The sequence below is a fragment of the Bubalus bubalis genome, chromosome 3 (assembly GCF_019923935.1).
Source record: "Bubalus bubalis isolate 160015118507 breed Murrah chromosome 3, NDDB_SH_1, whole genome shotgun sequence".
Lineage (NCBI taxonomy): Eukaryota > Metazoa > Chordata > Mammalia > Artiodactyla > Bovidae > Bubalus > Bubalus bubalis.
In genome coordinates this window covers 6,422,122-6,437,947 of record NC_059159.1, presented here as the reverse complement: position 1 = coordinate 6,437,947, position 15,826 = coordinate 6,422,122, and the positions used below count along the sequence as shown (strand labels likewise).

General features: G+C 51.9%; 1 protein-coding gene and 1 non-coding gene across 2 annotated transcripts; both read left to right on the top strand.

The window, feature by feature from the left end:
• Window positions 1–1,159: 1,159 nt before the first annotated feature.
• On the top strand, window positions 1,160–13,541 carry LOC102393189 (CMRF35-like molecule 7). The gene is made up of 4 exons (XM_006039774.4): window positions 1,160–1,414; window positions 9,114–9,443; window positions 10,998–11,085; window positions 11,731–13,541. Exons 1-4 carry the CDS (start codon window positions 1,375–1,377, stop codon window positions 11,894–11,896), a joined length of 624 nt encoding a protein of 207 aa, XP_006039836.2. The 5' UTR covers window positions 1,160–1,374; the 3' UTR covers window positions 11,897–13,541.
• On the top strand, window positions 1,852–1,924 carry TRNAE-UUC. Its single transcript has one exon. It is a non-coding gene; the product is annotated as a tRNA-Glu (tRNA).
• Window positions 13,542–15,826: the final 2,285 nt, after the last annotated feature.

Here is a 15,826-nt window from a genome sequence, read left to right as displayed (position 1 = left end):
GTTCTTCTCTTTCTGCCATAAGGGTGGTGTCATCTGCATATCTGAGGGAACTCCCTAAATTTTTTATAGCAGCAGCAGCAGACTTGCTCCACGTTCCCAGAGAAGTGAAGATGGTGGGGCAGTGAACTGACTGATTCTGAGAAAACCTGGGGGAGACTCACATCCCAAACCTTTTCCTACTTCCCATCACTTTCCTGGGCCCATTGCGCCCTGGTACGTGACTAAGGTCCTCTTACTCCTCCCAGCCCTTCTGAATGTGTGCTGAGCCACCAAAGCACAGGACTTTCAGGGACAGCTCCCCGTCCAATTTGGCTCTGGACACCTGGAAAGAAATACCCTCCCTTGCCTTCTCAGAACTGCTCTTGAAGAGTTTTACTCCTGGGTTTTATATATTGTGATCTGAATTAAATGATATCTGGTTAAGATTAGAATTTGTCCTATTATTAGTGAGGAAACCCAGTCCACTGGCTTCTTCTCAGCCTCTTGTCCTGGGCTTTTTTCTTTTTTGGCTACACCCTGTGGCATGCAGGATCTTAGTTCCCGGACCAGGGATGGAACCCAAGCCCCCTGCAGTGGGAGCACAGAGTCTTAACCCCTGGACTGCCAGGGAAGCCCCATCCTGTGCTTATTTTAATCCTACTCTTCATCTAGTGTCTGAAGTCTTGCCCAGGGTACGAATAAGGACACACCGTGCTAACCATACCCCAGAACTCTGTTTTTGGAACCTCTCATACGTTTCCTCATTAAATTCGCATAACAACTCTTATTAGTCCATTTTACAGATATAAACACTGAGGCTCAGAAAGATTAAGTAAGTTGTCCATAGTTCTATGGCTTATATGGGGTGCTCATGGGGTTAGAGCCCTGGTTCGTTTCATTTCGTAGCTGGCACATTTATGCACGTGGCTGTAACACCTGGACGGAGGCACCAGCAGGTGTACCGAGCACGGACACCTGACATGTGAGTTGGACAGTTTCCTGCTGCTGGGACCCATTGCTGTCATGGAGAATCACTTCTGGAGTTGACACCAGACCCAAGGCCTGGTAGGTCAGACACCCGCTCCTCTGACCCTTCTGCAGACACAGGCCCCCTTTCTCCCTTGCACAGCTCCCTAGCTTCCTCTTTCTTACCTAGTGCACACTCTCATGCCCTGTGACCCAGCCCCACCAAGAAACAGCACTGCTTATGCTGAATAATTAAAAGCAGGAAACACTCACTCTATAAAAGGAAGCGAATGAGTAAGAAACTCAAAGGCGGTCTGGACAGGCAGAGGGCACCAGCCTGCCTGTGCCCAGAGCTTTGAGAGTCAGCTGGCACCTGGGCGTGCTTCCCAGTTTGTAAGTCAGCAGGGAGAGGAACCCGGAGGCAGGACCATGTGGCTGCCCCCAGCTCTGCTTCTTCTCAGCCTCCCAGGTGAGTGGGCTGGGGCCCTGCAGGGGGTGAGGGGGTGGAGGGTCTGTGCCAGATATGTGTGCATGCTAAGTCACTAAGTCGTGTCCAACTCTTTGCTGCCCCATGGACTATCCCACCAGGCTCCTCTGTCCACGGGGTTCTCCAGGCAAGAATACTGGAGTGGGTTGCCATGCCCTCCTCCAGAGGATCTTCCTGACCCAGGATTATAATCCACATCTCTTGCATCTCCTGCCTTGGCAGGTGGGTTCTTTACCACTGTGCCACCTGAGAAGCCCTTGTCCCAGGTACGAGGAAGAATATCTTGGGGAAATGAGAGGTGACTTTGTTACTTCATCCAGCGAAATTTCACTAGGTTCCTCTTTGTACCAGGCAGGCATCTGGCCCTGAGGAAGGGAAAAGAGAAATAGGACTGACCATTAAAAAGAGGAGCTGGGAGTTCCCTGGTGGTCCAGCGGTTAGGACTCTGCACTTTCACTGCTGAGGGCCTGGGTTCAATCCCTGGTCGGGGAACTAAGTTCCCACGAGCCGAGCAGAACAGTCTCGTGGCAACTGTCCATCTGATGAGCTTGGGAGAATGTGAGGATCAGCTCTTCAAGTGGAGAAGAGGGACCAGTGTTCCTTGGAGAGGGAACTGCATGCCAAGGGTTGGAGGCTTGAGAAAGGACGCTGGGTTCGTGCAGAGGGAGCTCTGAATTCTCAGAAAGGCTTGGGGTGACTGGTTGGAACTGAGGTTAGGAGAGCCACAGATAGGACTCTGAAAGGCCCGGGATATCCTGCCCAGGAATGGAGGCTTTCAAAGAGGAAACTGCTGGGTGACGGGAGGGGCTTCTCTTCTATGGAAAACCATTGCCCTAGCATCTAGGAAATAGTGTGGAAGCTTGCACAATGTAGGCAGTAGGTGTGGGTCACAAGTCCTCTCCCTCCAGGCCTGGGGACCGACCATGTGACGCTCACAGACCACTCCGTGGAGGGGCCGCAGGAAAGAGCATGGCCAAGGAGTCTGGAGAGCTGAGTTCTGGTTCCTTGTTGGATTTCCAGTGGGATGGGAGTCCTTGAGCCCTTTCTAGCTCTAATGATGTAGGACTCTACCATTCAGATGGTAGGGCTGTGGGCGTCCCTGAATTCTCACTGCCATTGTTGATGGTATTGATGCTGAAGAAGCCTTCTGATGATACCTGTGGACGGCTTGTGGGACTGGCTTGTCTGTGACGGCCATGTCACTAACAGCAACCCCAGATGGCCCAGACTCCCAAAGGATGGCCGCTCAGAATGTCTGCATCTCCCCCTGGGGTCCAGCTTTCCATCTGAGTCCCAAGCCCAGCCCTCCATCTCCTCTCTCTCTTAACCTCAACGTCCAGCTCACCGGGAGGCCAAGGAGAAGGGCATGGGTAGACTGTGTTAGGATCACATGCTCCTACACGCATGTACACAACACACTCACCCATACACACATACATACCTATGGAATCACATGACAGTTCACGTCTATATTCTCACACGCTCATAATACACACACACTCGTATGGACACAGAGACACACACATATATTCGCTCACAGGGACACAGAATAACACACACTCGCACAGCCACACACACGCTCACACAGGCCGATTGGTGGCTTGAGGGGAGGGTTGGCCTTGTGAGAGGGGATGGGTCCCTCCTCTTCCAATTCTGAACGAACTTGGGCATGAAGTTAGTCAAGGATGGAAAAAAAAAAGCAAGCCAGTCAAGTTTTCACGTCTAGACACCATCAGCCACCCTGGGTTTCCTCTGTGAAAGGCAGGAGAGAAGGTGGGCATGGTGAAGTCACAGCGACCCAGCTTCTGGTTGGACATTCATCTGCTTGGTATCCTGACCCCCAACAACTCAGAGAATGGAAGAAGAGATTTCTGTTCTCCAAAGAGTGAAGTGTTGCAAGAATAGCCAGGGGCCCAGATTTGCACCCCAGAAACTATTTCTCTTAGCTTGGGCTGGCATGACGTCTGGGGAACACCAGCCCAGACCCCCAGCCCCGTAAGTGCAAACTAAGACAGGATCAAACCCCACTGCACAACACACGTTCCCTCTGGAACAGGGCCTCTGCTCTGAGCCTGCCTTGGGTGAATTTGACTCATTTTTATGCGTCATTTGTCACTTGCTATTAGCCTAGATGTGGAGATTAACCATGATCTTGATTTTGAGACAGGACTGTCCACCCAAGAATTTTGCACAGAGGGCAAACTTTCCTGAAAGCTTGACATGAAAAAGAAAGTTTATATCTCAAATTCACAAAAGCAAAAAAAAAAAAAAAAAAAATTGAAATTCAAATTCAAACAGCCAGGCTCCTCTGTCCATGAAGTTCTCCAGGCAAGAATACCGGGTTGGGTAGCCATTCCCTTCTCCTGGGGATCTTCTCGATGGATGCACGGGTCAAACCTGGGTCTCCCGCATTGCATGCAGATTATTTACTGTCTGAACCACCAGGGAAGCCCCAAACCGGCTTAGGCTTTTAAAACCCATCGGCTACGTTTCTCAGAGTTCTGCTCCCAGGTCAGCAGTACTGTCTTGTCATTTTTCTCTCTTCCTTCAGACCAGTTCTTGGGGGAATTCCCTGGAGGTTTGGTAGTTAGGACTTCTTGCTTTCACTGCTGGGGCCCGGAGGTTCAATCCCTGGTCAGGAACTAAGATCCTGCAAGCTGCAGCGGCAAGGCCAAAAGACAAAAACTAAACAACAACAACAACAAAACACTCTTGCAAACACACGTAGGTCCAATGAACAGTTTATCATCCATCATAATCTCTGTTTATAAAAACCTCCCATGTATTTTTAAAAAACAAGCCCCATCACATTATGAGTGCTGGACCATTCTGTTAAATTCCCTACCCTGGGGAGGGTGACGTTTCTGTTTCCAAGTATCCACACCTGTTTTCTGCTGTTTATGATCACCAGCAGATAGAATCCGTATTCATTGTGCTTTTGCTTCCTACTATAGCTGTGTTATTTGTTTTTAAGGGGAAAAAAAAAATGACCCTTTCTGCTGACTCTTACATTAGATTTTAATTTACATCAATTCCTGTCTTTTTTTTTTTTTTAGCAATTCTCTTAATTGACTCCTTTTTAATGAAAAAAAGCTGTTAATTATGTTCATTATTATTATCAGTTAATTATGTTTTCAAAGATTTTGACAAAATAGAAATGTGTGACTTAGAAAGTGAAATTTCTGCTCAAAAACCTCAAACTCAACACTAATCACTTATTAAAGATCAATTTTTCCCCCTATGCATGGGCTATCAAAATACTGAGGAAGTGGAATCACTCACACTCTGTCAGGCAACTTGTTTGAACACAATAGCAATATGTCTGGGACGTCTTTCTCGTCATTATGATCTGTCTTTTCTTTTAACGTGTATGTAGCTATTTGGTTGCACTGGATATTAGCTGCAGCATGTGGGATCTAGTTCCCCGACTGGGGATTGAACCTGGGCCACCCACTTTGCAAGTGGGGAATCAGCCACTGGACCACCAGCCAAGTCCCTGTCTTTTTCTTTGAACCATGTGTTGGATAGATCACAATCTATTAGCCCCGCCTCCCACTGGTGGCTTTGGATTTGTTTCCAGTGTTCACTGTTTGGATAGCAATCCAACCAGCACCTTACACTTCATTTCTCATTGGTGTGGAAACTGTAGTTGATCCTAGACTTGGATGAGTCTGTCTGAGATCATAATGACCAGCTTCTTTTCAAAATTAATCACAAACTTCAACAGTACCAACCAGGATCCAGACACTGTGTAAGTCACAGGGGCTGGGGCTGGGAAGAGAGAAAAAAAAACACACACAATGTATTCATTCTCTCCCAAGCTCTCCTCCCATCCAGGCTGCCTGGTAACATGGAGCAGAGTTCCTTGTGCTGGACAGTAGGTCTTTGCTTATCCATTTTAAGTGTAGAGAACTCAGGCATTTAAAATCATTCCAAGGCAGCGGGAAGTGGCTGCAGGAGAGTCCCGAAAGATTTTAAGTGCTCATGGCAAGTGTCATTGAGGAGGAATCTGGGGACAATTTTGGTACAAAACCCTTGTGGCGATGTGCAGAGGAGACAGGAGGAGAGGTGCAGTGGGGGCTGGGGAACCCCGAGGGGTGCCGCTGCTGTGACCCAGGCAGCAGAGCAGGGCTGCGGCCGGGCTCCCGCTGATGGGGCAACTCCTGAGTGTTGAGGGTTGCACACATCCCCAAGAAGAACCTGCAAGGTGGAAAGCAGCTAGCCAGTTTACACATACAGAAGCAAGGCTCAGAGATGAAGCAACCTAAAGTTTCCCAACTAGCCTGTGGCTGACAGGTCTTTCTGGGTCCAAAGCTCAGTATCTTTCTAGCATGTCAAGCTGTCCCCGTGGACCTTGACGGCAGAGGAAACAAGACAGTCATTTGGACAAGCATTTTTGAGGTGTCCTGTGCTAAGTCGCTCAATCCTGTCTGACTCTTTGTGACCCTATGGATTGTAGCCCGCCAGGCTCCTCTGTCCATGGGATTTCCCAGGTAAGAATACTGGAGTGGGTTGCCAATTTCTTCTCCAGAGGTCTTCCTGGCCCAGGGATCAAACCTGAGTCTCCTGCATTGGCAGGTGGATTCTTTCCCACTGAGCCACCAGGGAAGCCCCCGTTTTTGAGGGAGAGCTGACTAATTGGTTACCCGTTGTTGTGGACGGGGAGGGAGGGGACAGGGCAGTGAAGGTGCCAGGGTCTCCAGTTAGAGGTGCCCGTGGTGGTGCTGGTTTGAGGAGAGAGTAGCATTAGTTCTGCTGATTGAAATCTACACTACTTTCTTATCATAACCGAAAGCAGGGACAGGCTGCTCGCTGCTCAAAAGCCATTAAAGACACCAGGTTGGTGGGAAGTTTGCTTTAGTTTGGATGCCAGCAACAGGGCGGGGTGGGTGCTGGGCATGGACGCCTGTCGAAAGGCTGATCCCCCTCCCACTGACAGTCAAGAGGCCAGAGCTTTTGTAGACTGCGGGAGGGGGCTCCATGCAGAAACAGCACAGTCAGCCCTGACAGTCAACTTGAAGTCGGTCATCAGTGGTCTGACCAGCGTCATCGTATTATTTTAAGTACAGTTAGTCTTCGGTTCCAGGGTCGGTTTGTTCTCATTTCCCTGAGGCCAGTTCTTGGAATTGTGGCCGCTTATGTCATGGCTATAATCCGGTCATCTGTAATTAACTTCTCCACCTGGCGAGGGGCTCATCTCTGTAAGACTGCTCACAGAGCGCGGCTCAGAATGCTATCTGTAGCCCTTGGGAAGGAACTAAAGGTCTCTGACTATGCTTAAGGACGGCTTCGCTAACATCTGGTCTCTCCTGACTGTTTCTCTTGGCTTCTGCATGTTCTCACTTCTCTAATGAAACTTATTCATGGGCTAAATTTTTTCCACAGATGAATGGCAGGCAGAGGACAAGGGGGGCAGGCACCACAGGGTTCCGCTCCACTCACTGTGGCTGCTGTAACAAATTACCACAAGCCTCGGGGCTTGCAATGACACAGACTTATTTTCTTACAGTTCTGAAGGTCAGAAGTCCAAAACGGTCCTACTGGCTTACACTCAGGAGGTCAGCAAGGGTTCACTCCTTCTGGGTGCCCTACAGAAGAGCCTGTCTGCTCAGCTTTCCCAGTTTCTAGAAGCCACCCACAGTCCTTGGCTCGAGAGCCCTTTCTCTGTTTTCAGATCTGTGATGCTGATACTAACTCTCCTTCAGCTCTTTCACTTTTTTTTTCCTTTTTGATCACGTGGCTGGTGGGAATCTGCATTCCCTGACCAGGGATTGAACCCAGGGGTGCAGTGGAAGCGTGGAGTCCTGACCACTTGACCGCCTGGGAAGTCCCTTCTGCTTTCACTTTTAAGGACCCTTGTGATTACAATGGACCCAGCTAGATAACCCAGGATAAGCTTGCCGTCTTGAGAGCCTTGTTTCAGTTGCATCTGTGAATTTCTGGGAATTAGGATGTGTGCTTAGTCGCTCAGTTGTATCTGACTCTTCGTGACCCCATGGACTGTAGCCCAACAGGCTCCTCTGTCCATGGGATTTTCTAGGCAAGATTATTGAAGTAGGTTACCATTTCCTACTCCAGGGGTCTTCCTGGCCCAGGAATCAAACTCGCGTCTCTGATATCGCCTGCACTGCAGGCGGATTCTTTGCCAAAGAACCATAGGGGAAGCCCAGGACTTGAGCGTCTTGGGAGGGAGTTATTCTGCTTCCATATGTGCAAACCCCAAGTAACTAAAATAGTTTCAGGGAGAAGGTCTGAGGTGTGAGAGGTGACACCTGGTGCAACGGACCTGACTGCTTCCTTCCTGCACAGACCCCAGCTCTCGCCCTGGCCCTGGGGCTCTGGGGCCATGGGGTGGTCAAGAGAGGCTTCCTGTGAGCTTCTCTTGGTGTATCGCCCCGTGGTCAATGCACAAATGGTCCTGGCCAAGGACAGAGTATCTGTGTATCTGAACACAGTGAGTTTAAGCATTCAGTTCACAGAAAACAGAACACCCAGTTCCACTCCCAGCAGACCCTTGCTGGTTCATCCACGCCAACCCTCCACAAGAGAGAGGAAGTGCTGAAGGAGAGTGAGTCTGGATGGAAGAAGCGATGCATTCAGTTCTGTGACTGTCGGGACGTCCCTTGTGGTCCAGGCATTGGGACTCTGCTTTCACTACTGTGGCCCAGGTTCAGGCCGTGGTTGGGGAACTGGGATCCCCAAAGCTGTGTGACACAGCTCCCCTCAAAAGCGTCATAGCTCTGTAACTATTGAGTCTGGGAAAGAGACATCCAGTGCGGATTTGCAAGCAGTAGGCTGGGGCCAGGGCTTCCCAGGTGGCGCTAGTGGTAAAGAATCGGCCTGCAATGCAGGAGACGTAAGAGATGTAGCTTGCATCCCTGGGTCGGGACAATCCCCTGGAGGAGGGCATGGCAACCCACTCCAGTATTATTGTCTGGAGCATCCCACGGACAGAGGAGCTTGGCAGGCTACAGTCCATGGGGTCACAAAGAGTCGGACACGACTGAAGTGACTCAGCATGTGCACAGGCAGGCTGGGGCCAAGGCGAGAGTCGGGGCTACAAATGTGGATTTGGGAATCATCAGCATATAGGCAAGAACTGAAACCAAAGGAATGGAGAGTCACTCTTTGGGGGCGTAATACAGTGAGACAAGATAAAGGCTGGAGGGGGGACCCTGGCTCCTCCTTGGGAGAGCTGGCTCAGACTGGGGACGCCTCTTCCCGCCTCGGTGCCCAGTGACGTCACGTGGATAGCCTGACGTCAGCCGTGGGAATATTTACACTCCGGAAATTGGAAAGCACTCCAAATGAGATTATTTTTACCCCCAGAGACGGGTTGTTAGGTATTTACCAACACAGCAGCATGGTTGACACCAAGATTTAAAGAGGAAGGGAGAGAAGAGAACCCGCAGAGGCCTTGGGGACCTGGTGGTTGGAGAAGAGGAGGAGCCGGTTGAGAACAGTGTTGAGAGTACACGGAAAGGAAGTGCCAGAAAAGCAGATGCGGGGAGCAGGTGTAGGGACACGGGGACCAAAGAGACCAAGGCAGCTGGTGGGGAGGAGAAGGTGGACTTGAGGCATCAGCTGGGGGGTTCTGGGAAGGCCGGGCACCCTGGTGCAAGCTCGGACATCAGTCTGGCCCAGCTCTGGCAGGAGCTGGATTCTGGGTTCTGTTTTCCAGGCTGTTTGTCCATCCGAGGCCCAGAGTCCGTCTGGGGCTGGGAGAGGGAGTCGGTGAGCGTGCAATGTCACTATGACCCTGGATGGGAGACCCACCAGAAGTGGTGGTGCCGGGGAGCACGGTGGGCCTCATGCCGGATCCTCGTGCAAACCCAGGGATCAGAGCGAGAAGAGAAAGGAGCCCGCGTGTCCATCAAGGACCATCAGAGAAACCACTCGTTCACAGTGACCATGCAGGAGCTCAGGCCGGACGACGCAGACACTTACTGGTGCGGGATTGAGAACCCTGGAGCCAACCTGGGGACACAAATTAAAGTGACTGTTGGTCCAAGTAAGAGCCTCCTTGTCTACGCTCCGGGGCCCTGGTGCTCAGGATTGGAAGAATGAAGTCCCCTCCCCACCCCTCCCCGAGGGCAGGAGAGAAAGGATGGTGTCTGAGAGTGAGTGTGAGTGAGACCAAGAGACAGACGGATGGGGAGGAAGGGGAAGAGACCAAGGCAGAGCACCACTTCCCAGCCCGGCTGCCCACCACATCCCCGAGGTCTCTCCGAGGCCTCTGCAGTGATGTCCCAGAGCATCCCTCTAGGAAGCGGCCAACCTCTGGTCATCACACCCGGGACCCGTCATTACTCAGAGGGGCACAGAGGGACATCTGGGGTAACCCAGTGCGTCCCAGTGCTGAGCCCCAGGAACCTGGCCACCCAGAGTGCTCTGGGCCTCTGCTCTCGGAGACCAGGCTGCTCACAATAAATCGTCTCCATAGTATCTCATAATGAGATATATATCTCCTTCATCACTGTCACTGTTCACTATTTCACCAGAAGGGGTCCTCTTATCCACCAGTCTTCCAGAATCCCCCTCGCTCGTTTCCATGCCAGGAACTAGATGCCCTGTTTCCAGAACTGTCTGTTCTTGAGCCCCGTTTGCTTGGGCATTATTGAGCAGAAAGGACCAGGGATTCCCACCACCTTCAACCAAAAAGTTCCACTTGTGGTGTGATTCTTCTCTCTCCCCAGAATAAAACGCAGTGCTTACTTTTATTTCATTTTCTTTTGAATTCTTTTTAAATCAGAATGTAATTTTTTTTCATCTTAAAAATTTATGTTTTTTGAAGTACAGTTGATTTGTGGAAGCGTTAGTTGTTCAGTCATGCCCAATTCTGCAACCCCACGGACTGTAGCCCACCAGGCTCCTCTGCCCTTGGGATTCTCCAGGCAAGAATACGGGAGCGGGCGGCAGTGCCCTCCGCCAGGGGATCTTCCCAACCCAGGGATCCAACTCCATAGCTGACTTACAATGCTGTGTTAATTTCCACTGTACAGCAAAGGGATTCAGTTAGTCATATATTAACATATACATCCTTTTTCTTCTTTTAAATTTCTAATTGGAGGATACTTGCTTTACAATGTTGCATTGGTTTCTTCTGTACAGTGAAGTAAATCAACCATATGCATACAATTTCCCGTCCCTTCTGAACCTCCTTCCCATCACCGCCTCTTCCTACCCGCTAGGTCATCACAGAGCACCCATCACCGCCTCTTCCCACCTGCTAGGTCATCACAGAGCACCCAGCTGAGCTCCTGGGGCTACACAGCAGCTTCCCACTACACGTGGAGGATGGGACGAACTGGGAGACTGGGATTGACATATTTAATTCTCTTCCTTTTGGCCACACCTGGAAACGAGGGGGGACATGACTGTGTATTGTGGTTCAGATGACTTGGTAGAAAGGGGAGAAACCAGAGGGACTGCAGCCCGAGAGAGGAAGCCCCCTGGACCAGGAGAAAGGGGTCTCCTGTGAGGGCTGAGTGCAGTGGGGTATGGTGAGGGGAGAATGCACCCCGGGTCTGTGCTGATGACCTGGGGTGACTTTGCCTGTGTGTAGGGGAAGCTGCTCTGGCTGTAGTAGGAAGTCAGGTCTCCAGGAAGACGACCACCAGCCGTCTAGCCGCGTCCTCCCGCCCCCACAGCAGGTGAGTAGCTGTGGTCCTTTCTCCTGCGGCTTCTCCTGTGGGGCCGTCAACCCTTATGCAGTCAGTCACCTTATCCTGGAGCCCACCTCGGTCAGAGCCAAGGCCCCAAGCCCACCCACCGTGCCCCTCTGCCCAGGCCCCTCCTCATCCTCTATCTTCCCATTCGAGCCCCGGCCAGACATCTGCTCTGCAGACTCCTCCTCTATTAGCATCCCTGCTGGAGGGGAGGTCGCGGGTCCTCTGCCCATTCAACAAAACAGCACAGATGACTTTTGAATGTGGAGGGAAACGAGATACAAACCTCCAGGTTTAGCAACATGGAGCTGGCAGTCATGGGAGCGGTGAGAACACAGAGCCAGCCTGCCGTGGGGGACCGGCAGGTGCATCTCCTGTGCTGAGATGTGCTTCAGGCAAAGGTGAAATTGGAGAGGAAAGTGGGCACAGAACAGAGCAAAGCTGCAAAGCTGAGCTATTCCAAGGAGCCCTCAGGACTGAGCCATTAAGCAGGTCCCTGTGAGTCTTCAGACGAGGCTGCCGAGTGCAGGGTCACAGGCTTTGCTCCCCGCAAGGCTCCCCGGTGTCTGAGTTCTGGGGGGGTGGGCATGGAGGGGCCCGGGGCTCTGACTGCTCTGCGCCCCTTCCCAGGACCCACTACGTGCTCCTGGTGTTCCTGAAGGTGCCCTTCTTGCTCGGCTTGATTGGTGCTGTGCTCTGGTTGGAGGAACGTCAGAGGGACCCTGCGGAGCAGCGGGGACAGCCCATCTACGCGAACTTGTCCTCTGGGCTTCTGACCAAGGACACCCCCGTTTAGACGGACAGATGAGTGGAGCCTTCCAACACCGCACCCCATTTCCAGAGAAAACTCAGCTGTGGACGAAACACCCCGGAGTCACAGGATGCGCCCACCCCGCCCTGCCCCGCTCGGCTCAGGGCCACTGCTCCTGATGTGCGGTCCCCACCTGGAGGGCCAGCATCTTGTTCCTGCTTCTCTGGGCTGCAAGTGCCCTGCCTGGACCCACACTTGGGGTTCAGGGTTCACAGTTGGGAGCTGCTGGGCTAGAGCCCAAGTTCAGACCATTGTGCCCCCACTGCTGGAAGAACTGGGGCGCAGGGCCGGGGACCAAAGTCCAGGGGGAAGCCACAGGGATACAGGAGAGAGGAGGGGGCCCTCCTTCCTGAGACCAGCTCAGGGCGCTCCCTGACTGGGCTTCTGACATATGGGATTTTGTAGTCTTTTTTCCTTAAGCTAGTTAAGCTGGGTTTTTTTTTTTTTTTTAATTTATTTTTTAATTCAAGGATAATTGCTTTACAGAATTTTGTTGTTTTCTGTCAAACAGCAACATGAATCTCAAGCTGGGTTTTGATGGCTCGTGACCATCACTTGACTTGATGCACTCGCATGCACACACACACACACCCCACACACACACACCCTATACACACACACACCCTACACACACACACACCCTAAGGAGGGTGATTCTGGGGAGAGTCCTGGTTCTGGACCGTGACAGGTTGATGTCCCCTCTGCCCAGTGAGGACACCGCTCTGTGTCCAGGGGGCTGAGGAGGGGCCCTGGGGCTGGTCTTTGTCTTCCCCCTTCATCCTCCCCCTCCCCTCCCCTTCCTCCTTTCCTCCTCCCCTCCCCCTCACTCTCCCCCTTCATCCTCCCCCTCCCCACTCAGCTCTGGCTCCCCAAGCCCCCTGCCCCCCACCTCTCAGGGGCTGGGCTGCTGGGCGGCTGAGACTCAGGAGCCCGGCCTTCACTTCCCCCCTCAGCAGGACTGCAGAGTCTCCATGGGGCCCTGGGGCCTCAGAAACCACCTCAAGGTCAGGGAAGGTGATATAAAAGCTGTCTGAGGAAAGGGGTGGTGTCTCTTCTAAATAACGTGTGCATCTGGTTAATTAAAGTTGTCTGAGGGAAATCTCGTTGCCTCTCTGAAGTGATGTCCTCGGGGACTTCCCTGCTGGCTCAGTGGTTAGAACTCTGAGCTTCCACTGCAGGGGCCGCGGGTTCGATCCCTGGTTGGGAAACTAGGATCCCACACGCTGTGCGGCTCAACAGTTAAAAAAAAAACAGTTATGTTCTTTAAAATCATCATAATAATTTAAAATGTCTGAGGGAAAGTCGCCTCTTTGAAGCGCCTCACGTGCGTCAAGGACGCTCTGGGATTCGGTCTGTCTGTGTCACGGGCCACGGTCCTCACACCAGCAGCAGCCGCACTTCACTGAGGAGAAACAGCTCCACCTGAGACGAGTCCCTCCACACCTAGACAGGCAAGCACGTGGATAGACACATGTTTGGAATGTTTCCCTTTGGCTGTTCCCCCAGCTTTACCAGGCTTCCCTGGGGGCTCAGCGGTAAAGAACCCGCCTGCCAACGCAGGAGACACAGGTTCGATCCCTAGTTCGGGAAGATCCCCTGGAGAAGGAAATGGCAACCCACTCCAGTATCCTTACCTGAAAAATCCCATGGACAGAGGAGCCTGGTGGGCTACAGTCCATGGGGTCCCAAAGAGTTGGACCCAACCAAGTGACTCAACAGCGACTATATTTAAGGTGTAAATGTGATTTTTTAAAGGTGCACAATGTGCTAATTTAAGATACATATATATTGTGAAATGAGTATCCCAATCAAGTTAACACAGTCACCACTTTACACACTTATTTTTTTTAAATCAGTTTTAATATTTTTTGTGCAGTGAGAACATAAGATCTACCCTCTTACAAATCCCCAGGATACAGCACAGTCTGATGAGCTGAAGTCCCCATACTCTTAGAGCCCAGATTTACTCATCTCAGACCTGGAAGTCTGTGCCCTTTGATCAGCCTCTCCTATTCCTTCCCATCCCCTCCAGCCCCTCCCACCACCAACCACATTCCATTCCCTAGTTCTACATGGAATGTTTTTGAACACCTGTGAAGACCCATCAGTCCTGCTCTTTGTCCTAATAGGCGAGCCCTGGTTCTCAGCCCCGAGAGGCCACCGGAAGATGCTTCAACTGAGGGTGAAGGAGAAGGGAATCTTCCCTGTCCCCAGTAAGGTGGCTGGGGCCTCCGCTCTCCCACCTCCACAGGGGTACTGTACTCCCCTCTCTTTGTCCTTTGGCCAATGAGAAACCTTCTCCCTCTTTGCATTTGGTTTAGGGTTCTGGTCAGTGATGGGCCTGCAAGTTCCCAGAAAGAACAGAATTTGAGCCAGAGTTGGTGATGGACAGGGAGGCCTGGCATGCTGCAGTCCATGGAGTCGCAAAGAGTCGGACACAACTGAGAGACTGAACTGAGCTGACTGAAGACACCAAGTCACTCTGTTGGGAACCCACAGTCTTCCAGCTCCCAAGTCCCCTCCTCTGTGAATACGTCCTGGATCCAGCCTTCCGAAGATCCAACCAGACAGATTCAGGTAACATAGCAGCTCTGCTCTGCAGGAGGCAAAGCCAGAGTCCAGCTGCCTCCTCGGCTCAGGTGGCTGAGGGGCCGTTGGCGGTTGCCAACCTGGGGACAGTGATTTCCCGACAGTTCTTTGCAGCTGATATTCACTTAGTCCTGATCTCTATGAGAAACTGTGGGTGAGTTGTTACTCACACAATGTCATCAAAGAAAATCCACTGGAGTAGGCATCACCTGTCTGTCCTGAACCCCATCCCTGCCACACACACACACATGCATACAATCACACACACACTCATGCTTCTGGCAATTGCCTCTTGGGTTCCAATGAAAGCTGTCAGGCCTCACTTGACTAATACGCCCACTCTCCACGGCAGGGAGAGAGACAGAAATGAAGTAGGTCAGCACCACAGCTGGGATGATATTTTCCAGCCAGTGTGTTTCTAGCAGGAGCCTGGTACCCAAGCCCTCATGCCCTCCAATAGCTGGAGACGCCTATGGTTCCTCGTGTGTGGTTTTAACGGGTTCTGTAACCAACTGTTGGCCGAGGTAGAGCGAGCGGATGCGGATTGCTCTTTAGAGGAAAGCACAACTTCTCCTTCCCTGTGAGCTCCTATCCATGGGCCTCTACTTCTGAGCATCTGTGCAACCACACAGGAAGTTCACCCAGAGCAGAGAGAAGCGAATCAGGGGCAGGAGAAGCAACAGGAGCCCAAGCCAGGACTTGGGGAGCTTTCTTCTTGATGATGGATGCGTCCTGAATGATGTTTTCCTAATGAGTGCATGCTAAGTCGCTTCAGTTGTGTCTGACTCTGTGCACTCCTAAGGACTGTAGCCCACCAGGCTCCTCTGTCCATGGGATTCTCTAGGCAAGAATACTGGAGTGGGTAGCCATGCCCGTCTCCGGGGGATCTTCCTGATCCAGGGATGGAACTCGGGTATCCTGCATTGCAGGCAGATTCTTTACCATCTGAGCCACTAGGGAAGCCCTGTTTTCTTAATAAATGAGGCAAAAGGAATAAGTTTTCAGCGCTTCGCTCATCTATTCTCTGAAACTCTGTTCTCCACAGCTGGCTTGTCTGCCTGGCTTTGTTCCACCTGCCCCAAACTTCCCAGATCCTCATGGCTGGCTTTGTTTCTGTCCTTATCTGGGGACCCTGCCTCCTGTGAAGCTGGGAGTCAAGGTTCCTCCCAGAAGGGGAGTCCAGATGCACCTCTGGGGGCTTTCCTGAGTTCCCCCTAACACTCAACTGGGAGAGTTAGCAGGGAGGGGACCTGGAGCCTGGGTCCCTCTGGGCAACCCTCTCCCATCCCCTTGCTGCTGCGCACTACCCTTCCCCCTGCTCCTCCT

Bases quoted from the DNA above. Each gene is read 5' to 3' on its own strand.
- LOC102393189 (XM_006039774.4), top strand. From the start codon at position 1,375: ATGTGGCTGCCCCCAGCTCTGCTTCTTCTCAGCCTCCCAG. The intron at 1,415-9,113 runs GTGAGTGGGCTG...TCTGTTTTCCAG, and splicing joins GCTTCTTCTCAGCCTCCCAG to GCTGTTTGTCCATCCGAGGC. The intron at 9,444-10,997 runs GTAAGAGCCTCC...GCCTGTGTGTAG, and splicing joins TAAAGTGACTGTTGGTCCAA to GGGAAGCTGCTCTGGCTGTA.